We start from the raw sequence: 22,360 nt of genomic DNA on the forward strand, positions 1-22,360 counted from the left end.
GCGATATTAGCTTGCCAACCACGGTGTCTCAGACAATCAATTTCTCTGCTGGCCTCGATTAGCCGAAAATAATTCCGCCGCTAGATCGTGGCAGCTAAGCCGGTATCTATAACCCGCGTAAAATCGATCCATTCAAACAGGTTCTGACGATACCTAATAATACGGTACCTAATGCTTCACCTAATGATACGATCAATGATGATTTTACGAACATTCGAAAGTAGAAAAATATTTGCGATTAATGTACTTTCGCATGTATATCGTGCTTTGTATCGCTTATTAACGTTCTTTCTTCCCTGCCACTGATAACAAATATAATTGATCTACTTGACTATTTTCTTATCCACAAAGCCATGAAACTCCATGATAGAAAGTGTTGTGATTAACGTCGTCCGATGACTCTCGGTATAAACTGTATCTTTTGGAAGCACGAAACGCGAGTGTTAGGAGGAACGAGTATTGATATCGTGAATTTGAGGTTGATCGGTAGCATAAAATTACAGATCGGCGATTTCATTGACGATCACGCGTCGCGAGACTCGTTTATACTAAAGAATAGTAAAGTAGATTGTAACTATTTGCGAAAGTCTGTAAAATCTCGGCCACAAGAACGTTGGTCAAAAAGCTAGTCCAAAATTCACAGAGAGAAACAAGTTTACACAAAAAACCAATTAACCTGAGCTTCCAAAAAACCTAGTTTACACCCTAGAATCCACAATTCTCTCTTTCTCACCAGCTAGCTACCCGTGAAACCTGAAATAAAATCAAGAAGTCCTCCTACCTTCGACTGATCTTGCTGTTGCAGCAATTGTTCCCTGAGCAGCTGCAGCTGTAGGATCATCTCGGAGAGCCTGCGCTCCTTCTCTGCGAAGCTTTCCGTGAAGAGGAATGCTGACGCGCTATCCTGCTGGACCTGACTTTCCGTGTTCTGCATCCTGCCAGAGGCCGGGGGTGAGGGTGGCACGCTGTTCGCCACGCTGGCGACGCCTCCGCTGCAACGTACACCATCAAACCACGGTCAATTACGCTTACGTACGTGTACACGCGTAGGGAGGTCGTTTCTCGTCCCTGTAGTTTGCACGGCACGGTGCACAACGGGCGAGAGAAACCGAGAGAGCCAGCACGGAAGAAAAGGACAAAAAGTAAGAGAACGAGAGAGAAGGCGATGCACAGACACAGAAACAGAGGAAGAGGGAAGAGGAAGCAGCACAAGCAGTCCTGGTACGTAGATCAGCCACGTACGAGGCTATTCGCGTGCGAGCAAGAGTTTCCAGTGGCTCTGCCGGTCTCTGGAATGGGATAGTAGTTGGCGTACATAGGGCCGGGAGCCAGGTGAATAATAGATAGGGTCGCGGCCGCGCAATCACGGTAGCCCGAGTGTTTGCCCCCGTGATGGGGTGTTCCTCGCTCTTTCCTTCCATCCCTCTCTGCCAACCCACCCTCCTATTCTCCTTCTCTTTCCTTTCCTCTGCCTTTAGTAGTCGTTTTGCTCGCTCTCGCGCACCTTTCTCCTCGTTCCACCGCGGTTTCTTCCTTCTAAAGTGCCCTCCTGGTCTACGCCCGGAGCTCTCGTTCCTCTCTCTTTTATACCGAGGAAAATGGACCACGAATAAGTGATACGGACGCATTGTGCCGGAGCAGCAGCAGCGCGATGGGCTATGCAACGAGAGGCGAGCATACGAAATCGTGAAGGACATCGTCGAACCAGAGGATAAGGACGAGGATTGAAAGAACCGCGCCTTCCGGAATCTAGGGCAATATACATATACGTAACTGTTCCGCCCTGAACTGTATGGCGTTTCTTACGGGGTCAACGGTTAAAGGGACGCTGGAATTTTAAAGACCGACCCTCGGTGGATGATTCAGGTGTGCGTTCTTGTCGCGTGATGCGCGAATGGTTACGAAATCTACTTTGCAACGAAAGAAAAAAGATATAGTTTCCTATTCTTTGACGGAACGATGTCGCAATGGTAGATCTATGGTGCTTGTTCGAAGCTTCGGGATAGTTTTGAACTTTTTTAAGGAATTTCTAGCTTAAAAAAATATCGATTATTTATGAAAAGCTATAGGTATCGAATGTAATAATCCTTACAAAATATAGCAGGAAGCAAAATACTTAGAAGAAAGGGAAAGTCATTCGATGAGAGTTCTATACGTTATGGAAGCTTAATTAGACTCTAAAGCACACACCGTACACGTTTCTCGCGACTCATCAACGGCTCAAAAATCGCGCATCATGAAAGCGTTACCTATCGAGAAAAAAGATACGTGCTTTATCCTTGCGCGACCGATGAAAGACCCTTGCTGTGCGTGGCTTTCTTTCGGAAGATAATAACGCTCGGTGGGCGGCTACAAGATTCTATTCGCGCCTGTTGACCTCGGTATCAGGCAACAAAAGGCTCATTCTGTCGCTATTATCATCCCCGCTGGCGACGCCGTACGTTCGTAGGACTTAGCCTTTCCGGCTGACCAAAAATAGGCCATGTCACGCGTGTTGCTTCTTTTGTCACGCCAATTTTGCGACATACTGTTATTTTCGGCGGTCACGCGGTTAAAAATAAGGTCACCTACGGAGCTGAATGAACGATAAGAAACGCACGAGTTTAATTTCGTCGATGGGGTACTCCATCGTCGATCGTCGAAGATCCAATAAAACGACTCGCGACACAAACGTTTCACCAAATGTTTGTGTATCGATCGTACGATAAGTTTGCAAATAAAACTGGATTACGCGTAAATAACGACTGCTTTCGATTATCTTTTTTCCTTTTCCCCCTTGTTTTTACTTTTTGCCTCTGTTGGTTATGTGTTTTATCGCACGACATGCTATAACGTAATTTTGGTGGAAGCTTACATTCATTATGAAATTGATGATACTTTTATCTGCAGCGTGTACTCGACGGTTTATATCATTAAACGCTTGCACACGCGTGACACGCATGGTGGAAGTTGGCAAGCAGATATTAGTATCAAAAGTGGAGCGTGTAATAATAATATACGGATTTTTAAATGTGACGCGCCCATTTTAATTCCACGCGCGTGTCCGTTTACAGACATCACATACGGATTAATATACTTTCGATTAACAAGTTTTATTCAATTTGAGTCTCTGTCGTTCTCCATTGAACGTACAATCCCTTCTTGATTTATGGTTTTTAAAGACTATGTATCGAAGCCTTGTATATGGTAATACTTTTCCTTTCTGTCTTTCTTCTACCATTGACTTTGATATCAAGCGTAAGAGAAGTTAAATTGTAAAGGAAATAAGGCAAATTTATTGCCTATTGGCGATCCACTTCTTTCCACGGTTTAATGATTCACGGTATAGCAGCTGCAATCTGCCTCGAGCAGCGAATAATGCTGGTGTTGTTTGATTTAGTTTGAAAAGCCATCGCGGAATATCTAAGCAGAGAATGATTACAAAATAGCAACGCTCTTGTTGCCGAACAAACGAACATTGACGATCCACGTTTTTCTTTCAGAATCTTCGATCTAATTGATCGAAAATTTCCTGTACCATAACTGCTGTTTATCAAGTCAAAATTTTATCCGATACTTCCGCCGGGATAAAACCACTTTTCGATATAAACTGCTTGACAAGTCTTTTTGATTTTATTAACTTTCCGGCTGAACCGCGTCATCGAGCTTCAAACAAGATGGGTTCATTGGATCAGCTTGAAAAGCAAAACTACTTTATCAAGCTTGAAATCTAACCACCCACACTTTAATAAATATTACTAGTGATATATTTCTTACAACGAAGCGTACAGTGACTAGCTTGCTAAATTATAAATTATTATGGCATCTGTGAAAATAAGTGACATACGAGTTCGATCACACGGAATAAAATTTACCAAAATCCCTGTGGAAAATTTTTCGAAATTTAGTCGAACCTACGTACAAAATTCGTCAAATTACAACGCTATTTAAAAATTGTAAAATATCCACGATAACAAATAATAGATCAAAATATCAACGATTTGTCGGCATTAGTAACATATGTGTAAAAATCTACCTACGTCGATCGATCAGAAGTAAACGCAATTTGCTCGAGTTCGCGGTCGGTCGTTAAAACAAGTATTTCTATCGGAGCGGGGTCGGGTCCAGAATTGAATGTAATCCAAAAAGCGGGTGAACGTCACGTAAGTGCGAGTTGTCGTACAGTTGGCTGAATTTTGGAAGAATTTTGGCCCCGATACCCACGCGGCGTGTGGGCAGCGGGCTGGCACGATTCTGTCTGCTCGTTCGTGCTTGCCAAGTTCACCGGTTTGCTTTCAATGGTTACACGCTGCCTCGGGGATTGCATTCTGCCACGTTCCGTCTGCTTTTCGAACAGGCTCGATGTTACCAGTCAGAGAAGATTCCGCGCGACAGTTTTGTTTCAATCATCGGTAGGAATGTTTAGTAGATTTCTCGTGGCCGATGATTCGAAGAGCAAAGCGAGAGAATTATAGAACGAAAGATACGCGTGGACGAATCACTGTGGCATATTTGGCAGATGATTCCGATTCTCGGTTGGAAAGGTCATGCACACCCCGTTGAAATTTTTACATGATTTTCTTAGTAATTTCTGTGCATTTCGTTTTCTTTCTATTTAATATTTAGAAACGTCGTTGAACTTTAAACTTTCTCTAAGTTTATTATAGAACTTGAAATCTCCTTGGTTTAATTTTTTTCCAACAATTTTATGATTACCATACTGACAGTGATAACAAGTTACTACGTTAGTGTTCCTTACGTTAGAATTAGATGACTTCTTTACCAAAATAACGAGACAATTGTATCGCAAAATGCCAGAGATTCACGGCACAGCTAAAATTCTAATTGTAGGCAAAATATTCTATAACGCGACGATAAAATTACTCAGTGGCAATTTTTACTACCAAAGGTTAATTCCACCTTTGTGTTTCTAATGATATGCTCAGTTTTCTAAAGATATATATACGTATACATGCTTCTAAATTAAGGCATATTCTAGTTTGTCAACACAGCCAAAATAACATGTTCCAAACTGAGATGCTTCAATAAATATAGAAGAAAATTATCTTTACATGCTCTTCCATCGAGAATATATGTATGGTTCCTAGACATTAGTCGAGTTCTTTCATCACCCTGTACAAAAGAAGTTCGCAACGAGACGGTGATCCATAATTAGCCACGTGCGGATAATCTTTACTCTGTATCCTCGACGTTGTACATTGTGCGAGAGATGTTCAGAGAGAACGGAAAAACTTCCAGGCGTCCCCATCGCGCCGATACAAAGAATCAATTCATTCACGAGCCTGATTACATGGAGCAATTATTATTACGTGACCGTGCGATATCGACTTTGAATATAGTCTAATCGTATTCTGCGATAACGTACACACGCGGCTCTATCATATCCACGATAAATCCCGCTCGTTTTACTTTTTTTCCGTCTTTCCACACTAGGCTTTTTTAGAATAAGATAAATTTCTCTTCGTATGTGTTACTTTTTTAATTCGTCACTAACGAGAATTTATTGGAATTTATTATGATTTTATCATGATTACGGAAAGAGATAGCTAATAAATAGACAGAATTCGTTATTGTTCGCGAGATAAGCACGAGATAAGCACGGTTTCTGAAATATAATATTAAAAATGGAAATTCTGATTTTGAAAATATCTGTGACTTTAATTTATCCTACATCAATCAGGACTCGATGAAATGTTTGCAACATTTGTAAAGTGGCATGTGTCAATGTCGAGTGAAACTTGTTAACACGAGAATTACTATTAGAACCACTTTTTTTTACAAGCTTATCCTGCAACTCATTTCCAATCTGAAATTGCAAATTTTAATGCTCGTCGATTGCATACTTTTTATCTTAATAGATCACGATTGGTGTTACCTTTACTTTTTAATAAAACTTATAAAAGTTATATCTAAACGCACATAAAAAATATATTACTTTTTATCTAGAATATTGCAATATGCTACTAGTTTCTGTTGTGAAACCGTGTTTACTGTAAGCTAATGTAAATTAACCAGTGTCATAAAATTAGAATTAAGAATGTAAATACATTAACAATCTCGAAACACAATATTGCCTATAAGTATATTCTAATAATTTTCCAAGTAATTAGTACGAATGCCTACATTGATAATAGCATAACCACTTTCCAACTTTCATGGAGTTTCATCAAAATCCGCGACTACCTAACACTTCGTCGATCTTCCTGCACGTTTTTAACATTCGCGCGAAATGGAAACGAAGAAAGGCATAGTCCAGGATAAAATGTCGACTCGTCCGATTTCTTATCGTCCTCTCCTCGGACGCGTTTCTTTGTCCCTGAGCCGAGAAGTCGGATATTTTCAGGCTCTCTCTCTGTGGACCCTTTGTTTTTTTGCCCTCGGCCCTCGCTCCCGTCTTCCGACGACTTCCTTTACGCTCGCTCCTCTTTGTATTTCACGGATGGATCTCCCTTCGGTAACGAAGAGTCAGTTTACGACTGGAATCTGTGGATCTTGTCGTTCCTCGAACAATGGACGCTTTTGTGGGCCACTTGCGGGGCCAAATTTAAGCAGTTCGCGTTGTTATTCTCCGCGGCCGATACAGAGGAGAGGACAGAATAGAAGCTCGATACTGCTACTGTAACTCTTGACGTTGCTATCGAAGATGTTAAGGTTTTTCTCGCGTACGTTGAATCTCGAAAGAGAGTCTCGAGAAGAACGCGAATTACGACTCGAGAAATATTCTAATTCACATGGAACAAACATTCCCAAGGATATTTCTGTTAGCGTTAAATATTCTGGTGAGAAAGTTATAACTCGAGATTTAGATCGATTTTAAGATTGTGTGGTTAGTATAGAACCTAGAAAATTGAAGTACACGTTCAGATTTTTTAAAATTACCCTTATTCAACTTCTGGAAACGAAGTTTCAAGCTGCATAGAGATCTAGCGTAGTATGCAGGCTTGAAAAGTAAAAATCAATGATGAACGTTTCCTATGACAGTTTTTATATTTGAACAGCGATAGTTCTACGCTCGTCGTTACAAAACGGAATGTTTATATATTGGACGATCTGTTCGAAAAGTGGTTTGAAAAAAACAGCTAAAAAAATACTTGGAATGTTTGTACATTGGACGATCTGTTCGAAAAATGATGCTTAAACGTTTGAAATCCTACCACCACTATGGATGTAAAAAATAATTTGTTTCACGATGATTTTCTTTTAAAAATTCTGCCTTAATTTTGTACAATTTTAAGGTCGAACTTGTCGGGAAAAGAGTAGCTTGTATAATTAGAGTTCGTTTAATCGTTCCTATATAATCTCTTTTAAATTGTATCTACATTAATTTTTTCCATTTAAATAAACGAAGTTGTGCTGTATGTGCAAATATACTTCTTATAACCGCTGTATTTATGGATTATGTAAAGTGTATAAAAGTGGCAGATAGCTGGTCGGAAGACAACGGCAGATTAAAAGCGTGACGATTGCAACATCGTGACGAATCCACCAGCCACGAGTGGCAGTTAGAAGAGAAACAATATCTGCTAATTAAAAGGAGATACAGATTGCGTAATATGGACGACAACGTACATGAAACCGTGGCGGATCTCGTCAGAACTCGCGTGGTGAATCTGGGAAACAGGAAGGAACGCTCGCCAATGGAGTCGGCCTCATTTCCCCCGGCTGACTGGCCACTTCCTGGCGCCGTTTAATTAACGTCGTCCACTATCGTGGTAGAAACACAGAAAGGAAAACTGTAAATAGCCGATACGCGACAGCTGGAGCTACTCCATTTTCTAACGATGGACACTCCAATGTTTGTGAAGTTACTCGAGATACCTTGGATTCTATATTACAAAATGGTGAACTTTAAATGATGTTTTCTTTTTTCGGAAGATAATTCACGAGGGGATATCAAGAAAAATTCTATCTTCGGAGATTTGAGAAATATTGTGCGGTTATCGCGAATACTGAAGATAGTCAAAGAAGAGTTATTTCAGGTTTTATATCTGAAATGCCGAATCATTACAAAAAGTAGCTACGCGATAACAGATCCATTTCAACGAAAATTATTCGCTGTCATTTAGCTTTTAGATCGAGAAAGAATATAATTTTTCGCTATAATTTTCGTTGAAGTTTGTTTCCTTGACAATTTCGATTATTGTCGCTAACTTCAAATCCTATTTATATAGATTCCTTTAGATCGCGTAAGAAAGTTTACGATATTATATCTGACGGAAAGAAATTTCTTTGATAAGAAATTAGAACTCAGTAAGAAAAATTAAATATCCTTTGTATGAGATATTCACAAATTTATGATACGAATGGTAATTATTATTTTCGATATTAACTATTATTTATATCGGTAATTATTATTTCCTACCATAACTATTTCTCTCATAAACACGTTAAAAATATTATAAAACAAGAGAAATTCTTTTATATTCACAAGGTTCGTATCATTTCATTTCCAAGTATCTCACATACGCCCCGATTGATCTCCCTGAAATCCCCAAGAACTCGTTCATAATAGAACATGAATAGAACACTAACCAGTGCGCGTTGTGTCCGGTCGGCGTAGAGGAGGGTGGCGGACTGTTCCGCCTGTTATTACTGGTATCGTCCTGCAACGACAGCGACTCGCTGTTCATTTTACAGGTTAACCTCTTCAGAACGTCGTCCATGGATCTCTTACTCGTAACAGTTGTTGCGTTACCGCCGTTGTTATTGTTATTATTCTGCGTGACGGTATTGTTGTTGTTGTTGTGGTGAGGATGGCTCGGGTAATAGGGGTCGACGGTTAAGGGGGTTGGCGGTGAGCCACACTCCGAGGAGCTGGCCGGTTCCACGACACCACCCGACGACGACGATGTGTTCGTGTGGTGATGGTGATGATGATGATGGTGATGGTGATGGTGGTGAGGATAATGGTAGGAGGCTAGAGTCTCCTGGCTGGATAAAACGATCCTTTGTCGTTTGCTTTGCAGGGAATTCGACGACGGCGAGGGCGAATCTCGGAGATCCGGCTCGCTGGTAGTCGCCGGCGACGAACAGCCGGACGACTCGCAGTCACCTCCCCTCTGATGAGGGTAACACTCCTCGATATCGACGGGGGTGGTAGGACCTTCTTCACCGACGGCTACCTCGCCACCGGGACCACCGGTCACCGACGAGGTCGTATCCTCCTCCTCCTCGTTGGCGCCTGCCACTGTACCCGTACCGCCCCCGCCCTCCGATAGCTTCGTTGGTGGTGACTTCCTCTTTGAGGACATCCTCAGTCTGCAACGAAAAACGAAAACACAAATGGTTAGCTCTTTGATCCTTCGTATCGATGTAATTTTGTAAAGAAGCCCCCCGAAGGAGCGATCGAATCTAGTTATCTGAATGTAAACTTCTACTATGTGGAAAATCATAGCGAGAAGAATCAGTGAACTTTTGCTATATATAAACTCCAGTTACGTATAAATCGTTTATCTTCTAATAAATTTAGATAAATGGAATTCTATCGCAGTCAGGTGATCAATACGCTTGTACGGCGATGTTCTCCGATGATAGGAATTCTGTGTCGGATTTAACTCTATGACACGATATAATAACAAGTTAATTGCTATATACATATATTATAATACATGGATATTCAATAACTCGAACAATCCAGTATCATAATCAAGAAAGTGATATATTTTTTAACCTAAGCCGATGACGAGGAACTGCATATTTCTTGCTCATTATTCGAGATGCTTCTGTGTCGCATAAATTGCCACGTGTTATATATACGGAAAGGTATGAACGATGTCGATACTTCATTTTTTGTCTCTTTTTCTATCACGTGGCACGATTAGTACTTTGTTTCCTCGTGTCACATATGATGTTGCATAACGTCTACAAAGTTGCAACTGTGTCGCGCAATGATCGGAATTATCTCCGTCGGCGTTAAATGAGTACTCATGAATCTAATTATAATTCATAATGTAACGCGTTGACACGTGTCACGGTTAATGCTACTATGCCGTCGATAGACGATCGCGAGGCTATTCTTCATTGGTGATTCAATAGGAGAGGAGAAGAACACTGCCTTTGCGACTAAATTGCAAATCAATTGATCTTTGTCTTCACGCTTATAGCAACAATGTTGAAACTAGTAACAAAAAAATTACTCTGACGTCTTTTACATTACCAGTCACTGTTTCATATTCCTTAAAATAGCTAGTAAGATGTCAACAAGTAATTTTCATAGTCATCAGAATATTACACGGCATAAGAGGTTTTACTCAAAATTCTTTCTCTTCTTTCTAAATATTAATAAGAAACTTTAATCGTCGTATGTTATTTAAGGAATATTAACTTAAACCTCCCTAACATTCTATCTCCAATTATCTATGCATCTTTCTCCGTCATTTCTCAAACCTAATTTAAAGATACGTGGTTACAATATTTATTTTTTACATAAAAAATTAGTCAAAAAATGTACAATTAATTCCATGAACGGAAGACACACAATATCGTTTTAAAAATAATTGTACAGAATCTCAAATTCTCATCCATTATTGCAAACTTTTGTTTCTCAGGCTCAACCACAATTTTAGGACCAATAATCCTTTCGTGTATTAATGGATAAATAATAAATAATAATAAAATATTAACCTAGAAATATATACCATCGTCCCAAAAACAATTATACCAACATCTCGCACCCTATTACCAATCCATCCTTCTAACCCATCCCCTGAACTCAATTCAAGGACAGACAGATATACACCAACTCCAGGCCAGCAGTAGAAATCTCGAGATCGCCTCCTTACACCTATTCACCGAATACATCGTCTAAACTCTATCTGTCACTAATTTAGCAACGGACTCTAGTCCAGACTAGTCCACCAATTTCCGTCTCCAAATTACTAAATCTAAATCTAAATCTCGCGATCGATCGGACCCGGCCGAGAGTTTGTGATGCTCCGTAGAGAATTACATAATCGAACATAAGGCGCAATAATCGAGCGTGATTATTAAGCGTGGATTATTGTTGTGTGCGCGTGTTGTAACACGGTCTATCCATCAATCGGCGGGACTGCCGGGCGGGGGAAATGGTCGGCCGATTATCTTCGACTTCTGGTGAAGATGAGCGAAGGTTGCGAGGTCAACTCAACGATCCGGCACTTCTTTCAGCTCCAAAATCATCCGACGAACCGATATTCCGAAATCGTATTCTTTTAATCAAATCGACCATTCTTTTCGAGAAATTTGATCAGATCGACTGTTGCTTGATTTTTATTTCTGAACACGATACATATTTTTAATATTTAGCGTCGACTATTCTTATTGTCTCCCACGATGTCCATATTTGATCGAATCACGTTCTTTTCTTGATAAAACTATCTATTTCCTTAGAAAAATGAGTCATTAGTATAAAGTTCAGGTTTTACGCCAATTAATCTTTAGTCTAAGGATAACAACTTTTATTTTTTCCATAATTAGAAAATTGTTCTTTTTTATCCTCAAATCAGGCCTCATTTGACAGTAAAATTAGTTCTCCTCAATCTTATACTTAATTAGAAATAGGAAAATTGTTCTATTAAATTCTATTAGATTTAATTTCTTTCGGAATCTTTCTTTTTTTCCTGTAGTTGAAAAAACGATATTCAATAAATACCGTGCACAATTAAATTAGAGGAGGAATTGAATCATTCACGGCAATCACCAGAAAGAGATTTTTTCGGTTTCCATTGTTTTCCTGGGTATTATTCCTGGTAAACTATAATGTTTGTGTTTCATAATATGAAGGTATAACGTACATTACATACGTTTGTTCCAGAAGGCATATTTCGTAGAACTATTTCTGTAAACGTCAGAATTTTTAGTGCGTATTACTTTAATCTAAAGATGAATCGAATTGAAATCAGATTCCATCGAAATACAATGATCGTGAGGTAATATACGTAACGTATATTTATTCTCTTCTTAGAAGGAAAATATTACACTTTAGTTCTAGGGTAATTAACAAGTAGAATAGTTTCTGAGAGCAGAATTAATTTCACTTATGAAATAGACAAACCGATATCTATCGACTTATGAATCACATCGCTGTTTCTATCTTTCGTCCAGGGAAATAATATACAATTATCTGATTCTGAGAAGCAGTCACGGTTTAAATGTTACGAGCTTGTTCAATCCGGAAATGGGATGATACTTCAGATCGGATCAGTTTCTTAAGCTAAAAAAAAACTACAAATTAGATAATTATACAATTAATTGTGCTCCATCATTGTTTTTTACGAGGAAACAAAGTAGTTTTCCTGTTTTACAAACAGAAATATGTACCCACTTCGTGCGGGCGAACAAAGCGTAAACGTTTATTAATTGAATGTTGTGGGTATCTCATGTTAGACCGATCTTCTAAGTAAAAATCATCAAGTTGTCAAGTTTTGTCAATTATTGATAAATCCTCAAGTCGATCATTATCTATAAAACGATATTTACAAAAGAAATCTTATTTTTCCAATTTTGGACAACCCCTGTACGATTCTAATTCTCTAGCGTTCTCCAATTTCTTCAACACGACGATAACGTTCTATCCATCGACATCTGGACGCGTCGATGAATTTCACATAACTTTCTTCCTCGTCATACGTGAGTAAGAGATTACTTTTTTCGTGTGGTCGCGAGAAACGCGTAAGCTACGCGTGCACGAATGCACGCGCGCGTCTCTTCGATGATTGGGTGCGGTGAACACGTGCTTCTTCGCGAGAAGCAGCATGTGGTACGCTCGTAGCTCGTCCGAAAAATCTGGATTTCAATAAAGCAGTATAGTTCTTCACCGATGAATCGACCATGCGTGAAAGAATTGTGGCTGGAGTAACATGTTGTTAAAATAGAGGAATTTTACGAAAAAGTATGTTTCATATAAAATATTAATAAATATTGACAATACCCACAGCAGGATAATATAAACGTATAAAATGAAGATAATTATTTATGCTCTGAATTTTCACTTTAGTTGCTGGATCCAAACTTCAATAGTCTTGCGTGATGAATTTAGGATGAGCAGACTATGGTCGAAAGTCCATAGGGTGTCCTCGTTGATCCCGGACTCGAGATAATCGCGGTACACATGCCGAATTTCTTCTCCGTTTATATTCGTATACTTTGACGGCGTTTGACACAAGAGAGGAGCTATTTTTACGCAGATTATACGTTTTTAGCGTTTAACGTCTAAATATTCTTGCTACAAACCAAACGGCCATTCTTATTCGTCAGCGTATACTGTCGAGAGCCAGACTTTTTAAAGTGAAGAATCGATTGCGTAAACCGTAAGCAACCATATTCGTAGCTCGAGTGTCCTTCGTCTTAGCCTTTGCCTCTTCAGATAAGATACGTAGCAAAAGACGTAGTACTACGTCAGAGACATTGGCCGAAATTTAAAGACGCGTTATTACGTCGAAGACTTTTACGAAACTTTTACGAAAGGAAGGGTTGATCGACGTCATCTATACGTGGGAAAAGCTTCGTCAATTAGCAAAAGTTCATTCATGGGTAAGTGTCAGAGTTCAATTTAATTGGTCGTAATCGCAAAATATAACTGAATAAAAAAATCTAACAATTTTATTTGATGGCGAACGAAAAGTTATTAATCATGGAGCAAGAAATTACTTATAGAATCCTTAACAGTTTACGTGCAAATTTTGTTAGTTTGAAACTAAAATTTCTAGAGAATAGGATCCGTATCTTTGAAGAAGAATAAAATGGAAAAAGGAAAAAGGCAGAGAGTTTTGACACAGAAACTTTGCGTCTTTTGGTTAAAAGAGGCAACCAAGTTTTAGTCGGTTAATTAAAAGGAGAAACCGAGTAATTTGAACAGGCTTGTGTAAAGCTAAACTCTTTAACCCGCGGAACAGCTCAAAGTCCAGCAACGACGTTTCGAAAAAAGAAAAAATTTTCATTGCACTAAAAAGTGCAAGTAGGCTGTTCAATGTTTTAAATTGGATGCAGCGTAAGATAGAAAGCGTAGCAAAATCAATGCTTCTATTTATATCGAGTCTTTGCCTGCACCAAAACTCTTTCAGCCGGAAGAGGATCTTATCGTCAATAAATTATCACTTTCATTAACTATCTAGACAATTTTATAAAACAAGATACACAGAAAATGTCTATTACAAATTTATAGAAGTCAAGGCGTATGAACTCGTTAGTAAGAATGCTTCGATTCAACAGCGAATACTTTGATCGCGTAGGTTATCTCATTAAGAACAGGAAATGCTTTTATTTCGGACGTTTTAAAAGAAGGAAAATGGATACTTTACATGTTACAACGCAATTTCATCATCCACATGATAGAATTTCTATTATTCCAACCAACAGATGTGACTGTTTGGATAAGGGAAATATTTCTGACGTTCATTATATTTTTAGAAAAAATAACATAATTAAGAATTTGCGGACCTCAAAGCATTTCGAATTCGAAACAATTTTTCCATCCAGCCTTTTACCGAATTTTAAATTTCGCTAAAAAGATTCTTTCAGACAAATATTTTTCACCATAAATGTTCAATAGTGGTCCTTGCTTCAAACATCCTATCTACAATTTCGAAACGTTGTTTCGTCGTTATTATCTTTTCGTGTCGCCTTTGTTTCCTCACATTCAATTTAAGATATTTAGTCATTATTTCATAACAATTTTATATTTCTTAAACGACAAAAAATAAAGAAGATTTTAATATTTTAACATGCTAGACATGACATACCAATTAACAACGATAACATTTCAAACCAAAAATTCGTCTAATTCAACATCGTTCCCTAAAACCTAATAATTCTATAAAATCAAAACATTTTCAAATTGTTCTATTATAACACTAAAATACACAATATATGTAGTTCTTCGTAATAAAAATTTCGTCGTCGCGAGTCGGCGCGGCGGGAAACCGGCTCGGTGGTGCGCGCTCGTGCAGACCGCGTGAAATCGCGAGATAAATTTCACGCGGAGGCCGTGCTTCTATCATTGTCACGTTGTCGCGGCTCGTTTCTGCATTTCCATTGTCTAAACGTGACGGAGGGCGCGTTCTAGATTTCTCGCGGCACGTTTTCGTCGTGTTACGCGCTCTTGCTCGTTCGCTTGTTCGCTCGCACGCCCGCCTAGCGTCCTTATAGAAGAGAAGTGTATTTCTGTCGCGGGGGACGGACAGAGCGAGAGGAGGAAGAGGTCTCGCGCGCCGCGTAATTACTCCGCGAAACGCAGATCTAAGCCTAGGCCGTCTAGGAGGCGGAACGAAAACACGAGGAAAAAATATTTTTAACCGCCAGATGCTGTCAAGGACCAAAATCGTGCGAGAAAATCGCGAAAAAGAGGAGGGCGTCCCGTCGCCAATGTATAATACATACAAATTTGTTCTTCTCGAAGAATTCCATTGTGTACGTTTGTATTTTTGCAAATGATACACTCAAAGAGTTTTTCTAGTGAAATTCGAGGGCCAAGGAAATGGAAAATATTTTATGGGAACGATTAAACAATCGCAATCTGGAAGAATAATAATCGTAATATATTGTCCGATTATCGAATGGACAAAATTGCGCGTGCTCTTTGCGTTACGAAAGCGAATAAATTTCACTGCTTGTTCGTTCGATCGGCACGATTCGAAGAAATTAGTGAAGCACAATTTGAAGATCAGAGTTCGCGCTCTCGAACGTGCATGGCTCTTCCATAGAGCAAAGAGTTTGATAGTGGGCCGACATCGATAAACCGTGGACTCATCTGTTGCGAACGCGAGATAAATCAGCGGATCTCCCCTTTTCTGCTCGACAAGTGCCCTCTCCTCTCTCTCGCTCTCTCTCTCTCTCTCTTTTGCTCGCCGCCATGCAATCTTCATTCATTCAGATACCGATTCATTAACTTGCTGAAATGAGCAATTACACAAGTAATTTTTTTTCTGCTTCTTCTTCCACGCGTGGAGGTCGCTTCTCCCTTCCAGCGTGTCTCTCTGTAATTTTTCCCTGTCAAACAGCTATCTCTCGATTCGCGATATTCCACCGATGGAAATGTCAGTCGCGTTCTATTTCGTTCTGGTCGTTCCAATGAAAAAGAAACTTGCACAAAAGCTGATAATAAACCTTCTTCTTCTTTCCTTTCCCTCTTATTTTTCGTTCCTTTTTTTCTTTCTTGAAATCAGTTTCTTAGAACGATTCTACTCCCTCGAGTTATTTCTTCCTTTTTTGTCGTTCCCTTTTTCGAACACAGCAATATATAAAATTCTTGGAAGCCCAGAAGTTATCTATGTAATCGACGGAACAACGAGCCCAGTTTCTCAATAGACTAGTATAAAAAAAGTAAAAAAAGAAAGAAGATAGCAGAGGGAAGTGAAGTAATTAATAGGAAAGAATCGGTTGCACGAGCGTTGTGTCGGAGAAGTAACAGGGAGAAAAAGAAACGAGACAAAGATACAGTTGGAAATGAGACTGATCGCGTTATGGTTTAATCGCGTTATTACGACTATCGTGGCGAGTCATTATGAAATTGCTCTCGGTTCTAGATCGTATAGTAAATCGAGAATCGAGACGCAATTATCTTACGTTCTCGGCGTACGAGCGAATACAATGCTCCTCGACTTATCGGGAAAGGTCGAACATCCCAGTTACATTTATTACATAGATAAATTATCATCGGAACCAATGTTATGGCTGCATTTAAAATTGTGCTTGCATATCATCGGCAGATGCGACCGTAATGCCTCATTATCGTTCGCTCTGGATCGAACATTGCTTCCTGTATTGGTCGAAATGGAACGAGGAAATGGTACGATTCGATCAGAGTGTTACTCTGATATTGTGCTAACGTTTTTCGAGATGAAAAACATCAGAGAGAGAGAGAGAAAAAGGGAGAGAGAGAAAAAAGGAAGGAGAGAGAAGAAAGAGAGGAAGAGAGGAAGAGAGAGAGCTTGGTTTCTGTCTTTAACTATTTCCACTCCGAGTGCGACGACACGTGATTGTTATCGCCTCCCTCGTGATCCCTGCATTGTAGTTTCTATGTATTCAAAGATCGATGATGAAACGAGACGAAGAGTGGGAAAATATGTTTTTTTCCAGAGATGGAAGTTGCAAAGTTACTCGCGAATCGCGGATACTTGGTATATTATATTTGAAGACGATGTTGTTTAATCGCAATTTAACGGTCGACGTGGTTGGATCGAAGCAAAAATAAAAAATTCACGATTTCATGAATTACTTTAGTTATTACCATAATGAAAGCACAGTTGAGATTACCTTCTAATTTTGAATTTTGCCGTTTAATATTGTACGAAAAAAAAACAGAGTTAGTCTGCTTTGTCTAGTATTTGGAGCATAGTTGAAAAAAATTGAGTCGCCACAGTGAAGAAATTAATTACAAACGAATCGTTAAAATGAAAATTGAAATAGAATTTTAAGAAGTGCAATTAAGAGTTCGATTTTATGTAAACGGAGAATAAAGTCATCGATTCGTTAATGTATCGACCATCTCAGTTTCCGCCGTTTCAACGATTTTCCGAAAGACTACTTTCTACGATCAAAAGCTTTCCAAGTCGCTAGACATCTGTACAAGCGAAACTCAAAGCCTCGTAAACTCTGCTGAAGTGTCTTACTCCGAACAGCGAAGACTGTAATTAATAAAGTTGTTTCATCGATAAGTCAAACTCATTTCAGCCAAAGAAAACCACTTCGTACGCACGTATTTACGATTCAATCAAACATTTACAAACTAACTAATACCTCGATTACTACTCGACAGCCTCGATCCCAATGACATTTGTCACAAACTTGTGACTTCCACGAATGAAATGCCAATTCAGAAATTTAAAATTCACCTCTGAATTTACTAAATTACTTTGCGCCCACATCTGTCAGAAGTCGTGTGTTCTCATCGTCATAAGCTCTAAAAACGCGTTTCTGTTCTGCATAGATTAATATTCACATACAACTTGAAATACTTTGTTCATTCGACGATCTCAACTTCGATGACACTTCACAAACTTCAAACACCATCGAATACCAATCGAAATTCACCACGTAAGAGCTTCTTTGAAGAACCAATTATTATAAAACAAAACGATTCACTAAATTTTCCACGAGGACGCGCCATTCTTTCGATGACAAAACTGAATCGGAAACAATCGACGCGCTTCGACACACAGGATCGACGCGAAAATCGCGTTACACTATCGGTGATTCTCGATCCCCTCGGTCGTGTCGAGACCAATTAAAGGGCCTGCATAACCGGCAGTGAAATTTTTCGAAGGCGCGTACCGCCAGCCAGAACCGTAAGCCAACGCTTGACTTTCTATTAGTGGCACAATGGGAGCGTGGTTTTTTGGGGATGCAGCATCTGTTCGGGCTCAAGTAGCAGCGCAGGGGTGGCGATGGTGTATTCCAGTTGGTGCAGAGGGGGCAGCGAGAAGAAAGGTTCGAGCGTGGCTGCGTGACTCGAGTCGACTTCCGTCACTGTTCTTGCGATGCACACGAGACGTCCTCGGGGACACGGACGTCTAATAAGGGGCGCGGTCACTGACGTTTTCTTGAAAAGTGGACCTTCGGGGAACGGAAGTTCCCAAGCTGTTTCAGAGAAAATTGAGCGACACGGGAAAAAATTAAGGGATCGTGTGAAATGAAATCGATACTTTACGTGTGGTTTATGATGTGCATGGATATACACATGATCAACAGATTATACGAAATCACTTGCTGTCTTTATATTTCAGAAAACAACGTGTAATGTGATAACTTTAGACAAGACACCAATTGCTATCGTCTATAGGTAATTTAAATGTTAATTAAAAAGTCAAATCTTACGCAACGAAGCGTTTAATGAACATTGTTAATTACCGTGAAATCATTAATAGCTCTGAAGAAAGCAGAACAAAAGTGTGACGGTTTGATGATTCATTCATTATACTAAATCGTATTACGAATTTTGCTATAGAAAATTGACGATCATGAAATTATGTTGCTAACGAATTAGTAAAGAAAAAGAGAACGGACCCTGAACAGAATAAAATGTAACAAAGAATATATAAATGCGCGATTGTTCGATACGCCAAACTAATTTACAGAATGGAAGCGGAGGAGCGCGATCGCGGTTTAAATTTTAAATTCATTATATTCCGTGGACCGATGGGAGCGGCTCCGGTACCCCGAGTGCTTTATAATTAAGTCAAGCAAGCACTGATTACGCGATATACGAGGAACGAAGGTATGCGCTATTGACTAATTTCGCGGTGTCGGAGTCCAAGGGCCTTCGAGGCGCGCGTACAATACCGATAAGAGATCATTAATTTACTTTCTCGTATTTCTCGTATTCTCTGTTCTCGTTATCTCAATTACTTCTTTTGCTTCCACGATGATTCGCGGGAAAGGCAGCAAAAGAAGCGGTAGAGAAATAATACGGGCGAACACGACGTGAATCAACGTTTACACGTGCTTCGTTGAAAGAATGATGAATGATCGGGCGATGGAGAAATCTTCCGTCGTGAGAAAAGTTATTATTCATTGGGGGAATTGCGGAAAAGTTGAGACAGCCTTGTATCGGTAGCTACTACAAGTTTCATTTTTCTCACTTTCGAATTTTGTCGCCTTATCTTTGGCTTGTAAAGAAGATCGTGCGAGTGAGCGATGAAAAGCTGTTTGTGAAATACGATACAATGATCGAGTGTTTGGAAATATTAAATATTGCGAATGATAAGAATTCTGGTTAAATGCGTTAAATTCAATAAACGAGATTAACAATTAAAAGAATAAATCTACGAACTCTACCAAGAAACTACCAAAATATCAGAAATGTCTCGGTTTGTCCGACACGCGTGACCATTTCCGATCCTCGAGAGTCGATTGATTCTCCCCTCGATCACCATTTCCAATCGTTTCATCCATCTTAAACTGTTCGATATGTATCTAATACGCGACATTATACGCCACGACTACGCAAGAAACAAAGCGAAATAACCCTTAAATAAAACTCAACTAAAGGAAAATCAACCACAAAGACCCGTGTAAAAAAGGAAAAGAAAAACAAGCATGCTTCCTAACGGAAGGGTAGTGTTTTCGAACAGAAGTCAGGGGTTCTCAAGCTCGCTCTGCGAAATCGAAGAAGCGGGGAAACCTTGGCAAGGAGAGAAAGCCATATCGTTAGTATTCTTTATAGGACCGCCGTGGGATATGCTCTACATAATGGAGTCCCAGCTAACGTCTCTTCTTTTGAAGCCGCGTCGGCCGATCTCTTGTTTATGTATGAGCGGGCGCGGACCACACCCGCGCACACCGAACCACGAACCACGCACACAAACACGGACGTCGTGAACAGCGTCGTCAGGCACGTCGTCGCGTCGCGACGCTATCATCGTCAGAGAGAGGCTAGCCAAGCCAGGCAACCTCGAGAAGCTGTCCCAAGCCCGAGCCCGAATCCTCGTCGGTTTTCACGACAACACGACTCGACGACGGAGAAATGCAGAAGCGACGAGAGCAGCCACATTCACGAGAACCGACAACACGCCTGCTGTCGGCCACTGTAAAAGCAATCTTCCGTCAGTCTTTCTCCCTGTACCGAGAATACGTTATCAGCGGACCTCCGTCAGCCCTTTCCACGCGGTTTTCCACTCTTCGAGCAGTTATCTGCCGCGACTCCTTCGCAAAATTCTGCGAACTAATACGTGATGCTTTTCTAGGTTTGGAAATTTCTTATTTATATGTTTTCTTAGTCTTTTACATTCTTCACGTTGTTTTTTGAGCCACCCTTCGAACGAGCGAATGTTTACGTAATTCCTACCTAATTTTCGCTTATTCATTTCCTATTTGTCTACTCTTCTCATTTTCCACTTCATTCCAGTATCTGTCACGATTTTCTCTGGGAAAATTTCACATATGTAAATTCCACGAAGCTTCCCACGAACCGTTCTTAACTTAAAGTCGCTTATTTGTGTCTTTCGTCATCCCTTGCCATCCAATTTTCCATTAACTTCGTCTTCATCCAGATGTGGATGGCTAACTTCTGAAATTTCTTATTTATACCTTTTGTCATTCTTTCCTGTTTCGTCATATAGATCGACTTTTTCGTCAAAATTCCGTGAATCGTCGCACGAACCCTTTCCCATTCTTCAGTTTCCTTTGTTTGTATTTTTTGTAACATACAGATGGTATAATCGAGAGGAAGAAGAAAGAAGAATGCGTAGGTTGGTTGATTTTGAAAAATTGTCAGGTTTTGGAGGAGACGTTTAGATAGATTAGACGGGTTCTTTGTTTAGTTGATCTGTGAGACAGTTGATGTATTCCTTTGGACGTTTCGGACGGCAACTATTATTGTCGTGGTTCTTTGGACGCATGCCGCGCCTTTTGTGCCACTGCCTCTCGATATTCGCGGCCAGCCGGTTTGCCTGCCTCGTTACGCTGATCAGCGAGCGAAACTTTTGTCATTGTAATAGGCAATTGGGTGCTTAGAAGCGTGCATTGTGTTACGATGTGTGTACGGAATATGCGAGATGAGGTTTGGTTCGTCGGTAATATAGTTAAAATAATTGTTAAAATAATGATACAATACAATAATGCAATACTAAACAGATAAAATGAGAATTGAGGAAAATAAGATCAATAAGCATGTAAGGCAATTGTTTTAGGATTACAGTTAAGAATTAACTAAATCTAAAAAAGATTTTTTCTTATTCTAAAACTAAAAAAGATTTTTTCTTATTTATTCACGATACACTCCAACTTCCGTGAACTCAATGCAGATCCTCAAATACGTCGATCAATCACGAATTTATACGTTTACACGCCAAATCACACGTACATGCCTATATCTTTACGTCTGCATCGCATGAATGTTCTATATAAACGTCTACATGATATATTGCTTTTACCTGATTCCAACATTTTGCCGAAAATCCAAATTCTAGCACGGGATCAGGCTTACTGAAAAAACAAATACTCTCTGCCAAGAGGAGAATATATCACGTTGCTCAAGAATGCCCAATTCGACTGAGGAAGTTACGCTTACGACGAACTTTCTTTACATAGATTAATGTCAGTAGAATTATAACCAGTTTTATAAGAAACCAATACTAGAAGAAGACTTTCATTTAAATAATCACATCTGTAAATTTTATTGCAAGCGACAAGCAGAGATTGATGTATGTCTATTTCTTAACATTTCTACTACTAATTTTTATCTCTTTATTTACGAGAAAAGATTCGATTTTTGCAGATCTCAATAAGTTTTGGTTAACCCTGCCTCATTTTAATACACGAAATTACCACACGAATACAATTATAACAAAATATTATCGTCAAGCAAACGAGACTAAGAAAGACTTACAATTTACAGAATCTGTAGAAATCCGAACCTAAATCCCAAAAAACGCAACAAGTAAAATCG

The 22,360-nt window shown here is 39.6% G+C and overlaps 1 protein-coding gene across 6 annotated transcripts in view; it reads right to left on the bottom strand.

Moving 5' to 3' along the window:
- Positions 1 to 22,360, bottom strand: part of LOC132908789 (transcription factor SOX-6) — a 326,253-nt gene that overhangs the window by 42,469 nt on the left and 261,424 nt on the right. For all 6 annotated transcript variants that reach the window (XM_060963168.1, XM_060963130.1, XM_060963158.1 and 3 more), the window contains 2 exons: positions 8,533 to 9,258; positions 782 to 992 (listed from right to left, as the gene is read on the bottom strand). In XM_060963168.1, the coding sequence (XP_060819151.1) occupies positions 782 to 992; positions 8,533 to 9,258 (937 nt within the window). The remainder of the gene's footprint in view (positions 1 to 781; positions 993 to 8,532; positions 9,259 to 22,360) is intronic.

Source organism: Bombus pascuorum, chromosome 1 (assembly GCF_905332965.1).
Source record: "Bombus pascuorum chromosome 1, iyBomPasc1.1, whole genome shotgun sequence".
NCBI classification, from domain to species: Eukaryota; Metazoa; Arthropoda; class Insecta; order Hymenoptera; family Apidae; genus Bombus; species Bombus pascuorum.